The sequence below is a fragment of the Suricata suricatta genome, chromosome 6 (genome assembly GCF_006229205.1).
Source record: "Suricata suricatta isolate VVHF042 chromosome 6, meerkat_22Aug2017_6uvM2_HiC, whole genome shotgun sequence".
In the NCBI taxonomy this organism is placed as follows: Eukaryota; Metazoa; Chordata; class Mammalia; order Carnivora; family Herpestidae; genus Suricata; species Suricata suricatta.
Window position 1 is genome coordinate 9,146,830 of NC_043705.1, and position 11,101 is coordinate 9,157,930.

General features: G+C 49.0%; 1 protein-coding gene across 5 annotated transcripts in view; it reads left to right on the forward strand.

Moving 5' to 3' along the window:
- SEMA6A (semaphorin 6A) overlaps window positions 1-11,101 on the forward strand; it is a 163,913-nt gene that overhangs the window by 125,909 nt on the left and 26,903 nt on the right. For 4 of the 5 annotated variants that reach the window (XM_029941559.1, XM_029941561.1, XM_029941560.1 and 1 more), the window contains one exon: window positions 1,376-3,963. The exons of the other annotated variant lie outside the window; for it this stretch is intronic. In XM_029941559.1, the coding sequence (XP_029797419.1) occupies window positions 1,376-2,574 (1,199 nt within the window). In that variant the 3' untranslated portion in view covers window positions 2,575-3,963. Of the gene's footprint in view, window positions 1-1,375; window positions 3,964-11,101 lie in introns of those variants that run through there. 5 annotated transcript variants of the gene reach the window in all.

The following is an 11,101-nucleotide window of genomic DNA, read 5'->3' on the forward strand; positions in this document are numbered from 1 at the left end:
TTTCTTCAAGGGGCTCAGCAGTGATGGATACAAAGTATTTCAGAAGTTGAAGGGCTGCATGCTGTGGGTTTAGGAAGGGGTAAGAGTTTCATTTCGCTTCATTCTAATTCTGTGCCAGCTGATATCTGCCAGTAAAATACATTAAACATGTTCCAGAAAGAGTTGACTTAGTAAATGAAAAATGTTTCTCTTGAGACCAGAGAAGGTACATTTTCTGTCTTACTATCATTTCCATAATAGGAACAATGTTTATATTTCCTCAGCCCATGCAGTGCCTCTAATGCATTCATGTTCTTTCACTCTCCAGAGGCAGGAATTGAGGTATCTGAGATTTTTGCTTTTTAGCTACCGCATCTAGCACTTAAGATCTGACAATTGTGATGTGTATTCTCACTTGGTATTAAAAAGTAAAAGCCTCAGTGTTGCCATTTGATTAGAGTCTCTCAGCTTGGTGGCTGATGAAGCAGAAGAGGGAAAGCAACTTTCTTGAGAAATATGGCACCTCGGTTAATGTCGTGTAAGATTACTGATGGCTGTAGTCATATAATTTTTATTCAATTGAAAAGATTAGCTCTGCTGAAGAATCTCACCGTGACACCAAACTCTGGCTGTAATAATGAGACCTGACACTTCTCAAACCCACTACAGGGCTCCAAATGGTCTTTTTTTTTTTCCCCCTAAATATTCTTTCAGTTCAAGGGAAGGAAGAGCTCCAAATATTCAGCCTATTTACCTGAAATTAAGTGCACATGGGTTTTTTTTGTTTCGGTGTTTTTGGTTGTTTTTCTTTTGAGAAGGATGATACAAAATCAGCATAAACGCTTGTAATGTGAGCTTTAACTATTTTCTTTCACTGTAAATGACACACGCAGTCTCTCCTCCACTTGCCTGAAATGCAAACACAGCTTTTCTCCAGAGGCCATGGTGCCCACAAAGAAGCCTGGAGTGTGGTGACACTTGTTCACTTAACGGGCATAAAACTGTTGCCTCTTCCTCCCCCCCCCCCCATTCAAAATGTCTCCATTAGCCCAATTTCATGAGGGTAAGATGGAGGACAGAAGAAGGGGGAAACGAGGGATAAACTGTCCTATTCCAGGGACTGAACCCAAGTTAGAGAAAATACTTGAGAGATAGGGAAAAGCACTTTTTCAGAACCCAGAGAAGCCAACAAAGGAAGTCTATTTACATACTTCACTGGGGCGTGGGGCGGGGAGGGTTAATTAGTAAACGTTTGGCAAGCTGCGCCCCAAGGCAAGTTACGGAGAGGTGCTATTGTCACTTATTACTGTTATTAATTAACGCGGTGAACGCCAAGCAAAGATGAGCCTTGCGGTCTGCTTTCATGTCTTAACGCCGGCTGCGATGTCTATTGCAGGAGTGATTCGGGAAAGTTACCTCAAAGGCCATGACCAGCTCGTCCCTGTCACCCTCTTGGCCATTGCGGTCATTCTGGCTTTTGTCATGGGGGCCGTGTTCTCCGGCATCATCGTCTACTGCGTCTGCGACCACAGGCGCAAAGACGTGTCCGCCGTGCAGCGCAAAGAAAAGGAGCTCAGCCACTCGCGCCGGGGCTCCATGAGCAGCGTCACCAAGCTCAGCGGCCTCTTTGGGGACAGCCAGTCCAAAGACCCGAAGCCGGAGGCCATCCTCACACCACTCATGCACAACGGCAAGCTGGCCACCCCCGGCAACACCGCCAAGATGCTCATCAAGGCGGATCAGCACCATTTGGACCTGGCGGCCCTGCCCACCCCAGAGTCCACGCCAACCCTGCAGCAGAAGCGGAAGCCCAGCCGCGGCAGCCGCGAGTGGGAGAGGAACCAGAACCTCATCAATGCCTGCACCAAGGACATGCCCCCCATGGGCTCCCCCGTGATCCCCACGGACCTGCCCCTCCGGGCCTCCCCCAGCCACATCCCCAGCGTGGTGGTCCTGCCCATCACGCAGCAGGGCTACCCGCACGAGTACGTGGACCAGCCCAAAATGAGCGAGGTGGCCCAGATGGCGCTGGAGGACCAGGCGGCCACCCTGGAGTATAAGACCATCAAGGAGCATCTCAGCAGCAAGAGTCCCAACCACGGGGTGAACCTGGTGGAGAACCTGGACAGCCTGCCCCCCAAAGTCCCCCAGCGGGAGGCCTCCCTAGGTCCCCCGGGGGCCTCACTGTCTCAGACCGGCCTGAGCAAGCGGCTGGAAATGCACCACTCCTCCTCCTACGGCCTTGACTATAAGAGGAGCTACCCCACGAACTCGCTCACGCGAAGCCACCAGGCCACCACTCTCAAAAGAAACAATACTAACTGCTCCAATTCCTCCCACCTGTCCAGGAACCAGAGCTTTGGCCGGGGAGACAACCCGCCCCCCGCCCCGCAGCGGGTGGACTCCATCCAGGCGCACGGCGCGCAGCCCGCCGGCCAGGCCGTGACTGTTTCGCGGCAGCCCAGCCTCAACACCTACAACTCGCTGACGAGGTCCGGGCTGAAGCGCACACCCTCGCTAAAGCCGGACGTGCCCCCCAAACCCTCCTTTGCCCCCCTTTCCACATCCATGAAGCCCAATGACGCGTGTACATAATCCCAGGGGGAGGGGTCGGGTGTCGAACCAGCAGGAAAGGCCAGGCGCGCGCTCAGCTCGGCGAGGCCCTCCACTGCCCGAGTACCCACCAGACCAAGATGGCCGCGCCGGAGCAGAGGACGCTGGGTCCCCCTCGGGGCCGCGGGGGGACTCTGGGAACTTGGGCCACGCGGTTTGGCGACGGTTTGCGACGCGGGACTCACCTCCATTCTCGAACTTCACTCTCCCGAACACACCGTGCGACAGGTCGGACTCACGAATGACTTCAATTATCATCACCAACATGAGCCAAAAGCACATAGCCACCCACCCCCACCCCCACACGCATGCGCGCGCATCCTGCGCGCGCGCGCGCACGCTCTCACACCCACGCGCGCGCGCGCACACACAGGTGACGACGGCAACGTTTTTTGTCCGTGACCCCACGGGGCGCTGCCAGACAGGGCTGGCGTTCCACCTGCGAAACACAAATACATTTTTTAAAAATCATGAAAATTGAAAAGACAAAAAAATACTTCATTGATAATTCTAACTCAGACTTTAACAATGGCAGAAGTTTACTATGCTCAGATACTGTGAAATGCCCACCAGTGTTACAGCTTTCTGTTATTAGCAGATTAATGCCATGTTGGGCAACTATGTCATAGATTTCTGCTCCTCTCTTTTAATGAAATAACGTGACCGTTAACGCAAGTAACTTTATTTATTGTTCACCCGTTTTTTTCCTTAAGGAAAGGACACTTCCATATACCATCCTATGAACAGCTCTTCAGAAAGCCCCTTGAAAATTAAACTATTTAACGTGAAATCCATTAACTGGAATAATTGAGTTTATTTTTACAATAAATTCACTGAGTAAATAAGTCGGAGCTGGAATTCTGAGCTTTGTGTTTGGACTGTCTGATCTCTAGCTAAAGGAAAAAGTTGACAGGGGAATACTTATTCAGATCAACCAGTTACTTTGCTGGTCAGGTCTCTGGCCTATAACATGCAAAAAATTAGTTTAAAAGTCCCTCCAGAGCCTAACTTCTAAAGCAGCCAGGAGAGGAACTTTTAGAATGACACATCCGCGTCCCATTTCTGCCAACATGGCTTTGTCAGTGGTTCCTACTTTCTGTGAAGGCAGCAGCTTGTGATACCCATCTCATTTCACCTTGCATGTGAGACAGCAAACGAAATCCACTAAAGGTGTGAACTAATTAATACGCTGGCTGCTACCTTGCATAAATTAATGGTTTGCTCACACGGGTTTTTCGTGGGGTTACATCTGTGAATAGCCTCTGTTCCACATGTAAATTTGTGCCTTACACCCTGAGTTGTGTACACTTGTAAACTGTCGTTATGCTAAACTTTCCCCCACTTTTGAAATAAATGCAGATATTTATTTGACCCTCCCTCCCCCCACCCCGACTCCAGCCCTCTGGAAGATTAGGGTGTAGCAGATGGAAGAAGAATGGAGTGGTGGTGGTAATAACCCCGCAGCCCGGGGGGGGCTGGGCAGCATCACGCCCTCCGATTCACACGTCCTTCTAGTCGTGCCAACTCCACCCACCGCTTGGCCCTGCTCCCAAGCATGGCCCCCAGTGTTGTGGGTGGCAATACCCTTCCTCCCTGCAGCGTTCCCCGCTTCCCTTATATTCTCAGATCATTTCAACACAGTGGTCTCCTCACCAGCCAGCAGAGACGGGACTAATGTCCCAGCGCCTCATTTCTGCGGTGTCCGCTGGCTGGAGAATGTGCCGCGTGCGGTTGCCAGGCACCTGGGTGGCGTCTCCAAGCCATGGACTCCGGACACACGTGCATCACACACAAAGAAATGACGTGGAAATAGATGCAGGCAGGCTGGTCCCTGCTATGATGAATGGGTAACTCCAAGTACAAAGCCAACCGCAACGGATGCTGCACAGTGACTGGGGCGGAAGATTTTTAATTTTTTAAAAACTTCCTTCATCCCTGTGTCGTTATTGTTCGTATGGGGGCGGGGTGGGAGGGTGTGCTCCCCCCCCCCCCCCCCCCCCGCATACAGAGGGGACTTTTGTTTACTCCATCATGAAAAAAGAATTGTCAACATACTGTAAACAGTGAGCATTGTTTTGGGTTGTTGTGTTTTTAAACAGTTAAGCAGTATATTTGGTGGTCTCTTCATCTCTTTTTATTTCTAGTTTGATCTGTGTTGAGTCTTGTCTTTAAAAAAAAACTTTCAAAAAAAGACGATTTTGGACAATTTTGAGGTGGCTGGTGAAACTGTGGTACCTGCATAATCGGAGTGGGACCGAGGTGGGTCATGAGGACCGTGCATATGGCTTTCCTTTTCCCTAAACATCCCTTGCAGCTTGGCTGCCGTGCGAGATAGGTTTTTGTAGTTTTGTGTTGTTCTGTTTTTATTTTGTTTTGTTAGCGGAACCAGTGTTCACATCCTGTGAACTCCGTGCCCTCTTTTCTAGAAACTGGGATAATTGTTTTTCCCTTGACTTTTCTTTGGAAACGCGGGACTTACTTAGGAAAGTGATGGGTATACATCAGCCTGCTTCCTTCTCCCCCAAACTTGACTCACGAGAGTATTGGCCGTGCAGCACCCACTGTCTTGTCCCGCATGCGCGGGCCTCATCGCCTCAGCCCCGGCTCGGAGACCTGTGTCATAACGCCCATCCCCCACGCCCCCAACTCCTCACTTACCGTGTTCTCCCTACGATGCCCACATGTATTGAGCTGGTCTTTTGCATTGAAGTATTTTCTTCCCTTTTTTTTTGTTTCCCCACTGCGTGTGGGGGGAGGGTCCATAAACCTGAGTGTGCCTTTGCTTCCCATCCTTGCTAGACAGTGGTAGATGCACCAAACTCCGATTTATCTTTGTTGTAAAGTTGTAAAAATATTGTGCTGTCACCAACTTTCCTTCCATCTCCACATCCCCTAACATCTGATTCATGACTTAATGTATGTTGTAAAATGGGGGGAAAAAAAGAAAAGAAAAAAAAGGGGGAAAAGACAAAAAAAAAAGCAAGGAAAAGGCTCTTTATTACTTAAAAGTAATAAAACAAGACTGTTCTACATTATCATTTGTGTCCCGAATGCTTTTATTTATCTCTTAATTTTTCCCTTTGGAACCCCACCCTCCTGGGGCTGGATTCTACTCTTTTGCCCATCTCTAGCTGGTTTCTAGAACATACATAACAATGTGGTTGGACCCATTTGTTGACAGTACTCACACCCTCCCCGCCTACCCCACCACCCAAATTATTGATGTGTTTTCTCTGCCTGCACCCAGCCTGGAGCAGAGCTGTAGCCGAAACCGCCGGTAATTAAAAGGCGGAGCACGCATCGACTCCCTCTATTCATTTTACGCCTTTTCTTTTTATGGGCTTGTTCATCATCAAACATTTATGGTAGGCTTGATAGTTTAAGAGATCAAGGCTAGGATTTTAGTATGTAGGGTCCACTAAAAATAGATCCTTGCACAGATGTGACTTCCTGCCTTTTTACATATTAATAAGGTGAAGGGTGCTGGGATTTTACGCCTTGTTAGCATTTCTCTCTTGGAACCCAGAAGACGCCGTTGGAGGTATATCAGGATGCAGCCCTTGATTTTTATTTTGCCGAAGAGCGTGTTGCAAAATGCCTAGATAAGGTTTTCCCCTGTGGAATGTTTTTAAAACAGTTATTTACCTAAGTCCTCAGTGATAGTATTTCCTTCTTGACCTTCTGGAAAAGTGTTTTAGGTCAGTTTGCATGTGGGAAGCCGAGGGTGGGGCCTTCATTCACACCTATAGTGATCCAGTCACTTTTGGGTATTTCCAATTGCATTTCCTTTTTTTTTTTTTAGTTTATATATTTTGAAAGAGGGAGAGAGAGAGCACATGTGCTCGAGCAGGGGAGGAGTAGAGAGAAAGGGACAGGGAGGATCCCAAGCAGGCTCCACACTGTCAGCCCAGAGTCTGACACAGGGCTGGAACCCAGGAACCATGAGATCATGACCTGAGCCAAAAACAAGAGCCGGTCACTTAACCGACTGAGCCACTCAGGTGCCCCACCAGTTACATTTCTTGAATCCCACCCAGAAGGTCAGGCACGTCAGGCACAAAGTTGACTAGAATGTAATTCTTGCCTCCTTTATACTGAGAGATGGGCAGGCTTGTAATTGTGTAAGGGGAAGTGGCCCAGAGGTTTGGGGCACAAGGATACATTCAAGCTGGTTCTTTAGAGAATGAGTTCTCTGGACAACTAGACTGGGCACGAGGAATGACTTGTATAAAGTACCCAGGTGCACTGTGACTGGGAGACAAAAGGCTTAGGGGCCTTGAGCAGGATCTGTGAGAGAACCTGCTGGAAGCAAGGCTGAGAAAGGGAACAGGGACCTGGTGACCATGTGCTAGGACTTGAGCCGATGGGCCACAGGACACCTTTGGAGTAGGTGAAGCAGCAAACACATGTGTTTGTGCTTAGGAAGCTACCTGGCAGCAAAGTGGAAAAAGGATTGGACCACAGGAGGGCTCTGGACCGCCAAGCAGTGCGCCAAATAGCATACCAAGTAGGTAGGCGCGCCAGGCAAATTCTCCATGGCTGACTTCAGATTCTTTAGGAAACAGAATTGAATCAGCTCTGCAACCATCCCTTCTTTTGTTAAACTGAAGATCTTCCTTCTCCTTATGTGACTGACAGATTTGCCCTACCCCTCTGCCACCAAATGTAGAACTGAAAGCTAGTCTGAGGGGTTTTTTAAAAGTTTATTTATTTTGAGACAGAGAAAGAAGGAGAGCACAAGCGGGGAAGGGGCAAAGAGAGAAAGAGAGAATCGCAAGCATGCTCTGTGCTGACAGTGGGGGGCACCCCCTCACAGACCTGTGAGATCATGACCTGAGCTAAAATTAAGAGTCAGACACTTAATTTACTGAACCACCCAGGCACCCGATTGCCATTTTTTTTAAAAGGGGGAAGCTGATATCCATCAAATGAAAGGATTTGCCCATGACCCCAAAGCTGGTGATAGAGCCGCTCTTCCAAGAACAAATTCATTGTCTCTTACCTCCATTCATTTACAACATAGAGTAATATTGGCCAGGAAGACATGACACCCCTCGCTCAGTCGCCCTTCCTCTCTGGAAGCCCTTTGTACAGGCCTCCCCCCTTCCCTGGTGGTGGAGCCCAAATGCTTTCATCTGGGCCGAGTGGAGGGGGCGGGCTGGAGCTCCAGTCACACTGGTTTGAAGCTGACAGTCCCCTCCGTGCAACCTGAGACCAGCTACCCTGGCGTCTGCTGCCGTCAGCTTGGTTCTGGTCTGGAGGAGGAGACCCGGACTGAACAGGTGCAGCCTGCATTTTAGCTGCGGCCCCAGGGATCTCCTCTCCCAGACTCAAGAAGTGCCTCCTCCAGTAACCCAGCTTTTTAATTGTTGTGTTTGCTGGCTCGCTTGCTTGCTGCAGGGTTAGCGGCTTCTGCAAGGTGCTTTCAGACTGTTGGCCCCAACGAGTGGCTGTCCTGACACAGCCAATGAGCCAGGGGTTCTATGGGTCAGAGCTGGCCTCTGAGACCCGCCTGCCTTCCTCGAGCGCCATGTCAAGCAGACGCACACAAGTCTTGTTGTTCAATCTGATCGTTTGGCAGAAGCCACACAAAGTGCCCCAGAACCACAGTGCCTAGGTTTGAACAGCCCGAACAAAAGCTCTTTCAAAAAATTCATCCGGCAGGTCAAAGAAAAGTCATCTAAAAGGCACCTCCACTTTCAGGCACTGGTATATTTTTTGCTGCAGGGAAAGGGGGTGGGGGGAACTTAAAGGAACGCCTTCGTAACAAAATAACATGATTACGAGCATAATCCCCATCCTGGCGGAGCACTGTGACAGCTGGGTGCGTGCACTCAGTAACCCTCAGAAACCCTGTCTTAAAACCAGGCGGTGACATGCCTCTTGCACAGAATTGGGAAGGAAGGGCTCAAATGTATTGATCGGGACTGCCAGACAGATGGGGATCTTCAATATTCCATTTAGAGTATTGTGTATCCTTAGCTCTAACCCCCTGGGGATGGCTGGGGGCGGGGGGCCGTTGACCTCAACAGAGGGTTAGGCTGAACTGATGTGCATTAAATGTGGCTGGGCAGAAAAATGTGCAGATGTTCCCTAGCAAATGGAAATGAAATTTGAGCAAATCAAGAGAGGCAGTTGAGTGGTGGAGCGTTCCCATCCCCCCTCTGCAAACACATCCACACACAAGCGTGCACACACATGCTATCATGAGGCTTTTTCCTCCAGAGTCTCCTACCAAAAATGTCGCAGAGGTCAGAACCCTGGTTGGCTGAAGACGGACTCTTTGGAAGTTCTTTCATCCCATTTCCTGGTAAAACATGGGTTCCACCTCAGCACTTTCTGGTCAAAAATGAAGGGCCATAAACTGTAGTCTCAGGAATGGAAGCCAAGACTCTGCAGAGGAGCCTGGACACAAGTCCCTTTCAGCCCTGTTGACAATGACTCAGACGGCCAGCAACTTTTTGTTTCTTCTAATTCCTTTCACATAGAAGACTCCCTTGGGAACCATTAACATCATCCCCAGAACAAGTCATTGGTCCTGTTAATGGGCTGCAATAATGGTCCAAATAAGGGGATGCTATTGGAGGGGGGAAATAGGTAACCATGAAATCAGAAGCATTTTTCATTGGCAATTTTCCACCAAAAAAACAAAAACAAAAAACAGATGAAGGTGACATTGGACACAATACCAAACACCAGGAGACCAACAAGAAAGCGGTTCAGGCAGAATTCCCAGGAGGTTTCTAGGACGAGCTAGATGATGTCAAATCTGTGTGAGAGCCCAAAGCTCGGTTGCTGCCATCAACCACGTCATGGGGTTGGTAAGGAAGTGAGCCGAAGTATCAGTCCTCTGGTGGGGATACTGAACATCTTGCCCCCATAGTGCCCAAGCATGAATCTCAACAATAGAGCTAAGATTTATTAAAAAAAAAAATTCAAAGTGGAATACGGTACCTCTTAAGAGAGGCAACACTGCCAGTGGTAACAATGATAGTTTGTACTGGTGGCATTTTAGTTTGGAGACCTAACCTCGTCCGTGATCTTGCTTGATCCTCCTAAGCATCATGGGCTGGGCAGCCATGTATGATCATCCTCACTTTACAGGGAATGGAATCTGGAGAAAAGAAATCTATTGGATCACTGATCGGGAACAGAGAAGAAATGAAAATGGAGTCATGTTTCATAAACCGGTGTGTTCACACCACCCTCTCGGCCCCCTCGGGGACACTTCAGGTTACACAATTACTCTGCTTCACCAAAGGGGAAAAGCCTCCCAGAGCATTTCCCAGGAGAGATGGTTACAACAATAAAGGCTCCAAGATAAAGGCTAGGCATACACGTTCTATTTTAAGGGCATTGTGCTCTAAGATTTTTCCATCATTAAAGAACACATCTCTTCCTTCCTGCGTCTGCAAAGTCCTGATGCCAGCAGTGTTATTAGGAACTGTCAAGAAAGCAGGAAAAGAGAGAGCTGAAGCCAAAGTCAGTGACCTCCCTCCGGAGAGGCACCCTGCTACTTCTGGGGCAGTGACACAGACCCTCAGTGGAAAAAAAGGGGGTGAAAGGCCAGCGTTTATAGCTTCTTCCTCCTGCTCAAGCCACACAAATCACAAGAAAAGTTTGAGAAACTTAAGAGAATGCAGGATTAATCGGGAACAGAGAAGAAATGCCTTACACCTAGAAGGAAGGGTAAAGAATTTGCTCACCCTTCCCTTCATAGAAAGGAATTGATGAGCAAGAAATATCACTGTTACTCTTCAGGTTGGCACCAATTGGCCACTTTGGCACTATGGGTACCAGGTCAACAACGTAACTTCCTCTCTGATATCAATGATGAGATGATTGGGTTGAGAGCTAGGGATGCCTGGGTAGTTCGGTCGGTTGAGCATCCAACTTCAGCTCAGGTCATGATCTCACAGTTCATGAGTTCCAGCCCTGTGTGGGGCTCTGTGCTGACAGCTCCAAGAGCAGAGGCTATTTCAGAGTCTGTGTCTCCTTCTCTCTCTCTCTCTGCCCCTCCCCCACTCTGTCTGCTCTGTCTCTGTGTCTCTCTCTCAAAAATATAAATAAATAAAACATTTTTAAAAATCACTCAGAAGGAGACAGAAGGTAGCACTTGCCTCTACCGAGATACCTATCTCCCTCCTCCATATCACTCCATGTTGCTCGGACCACAGACTGGCCCTCCTGGAATGAATAGGCTTCTTGGCATGAATGCACAGGATGCCAAAGATGCAGGACCACCTCTCAAAATGGGGCGCCTGCCCTCCCTCCTGCCCGGGGGGATAGTATGGCCCAGCCAGTGACTACACGCCACTAGCCTACAGCGCTCGGAAGAAGCCAGCATCTTCCAGTAGCTGCCATGATGGATAACCTTAGGCAATTCGGCTCAGAGGGAGAGAAAAAAGGCCATTCTTCCTAGAACTGCACTGTTCTCTTTCTGCTTTGTGTTTGCTTATTTGCCAGTTGAAGCCCTGTTCCCCAAAAGCCTTTTCCCAACACATAAAAA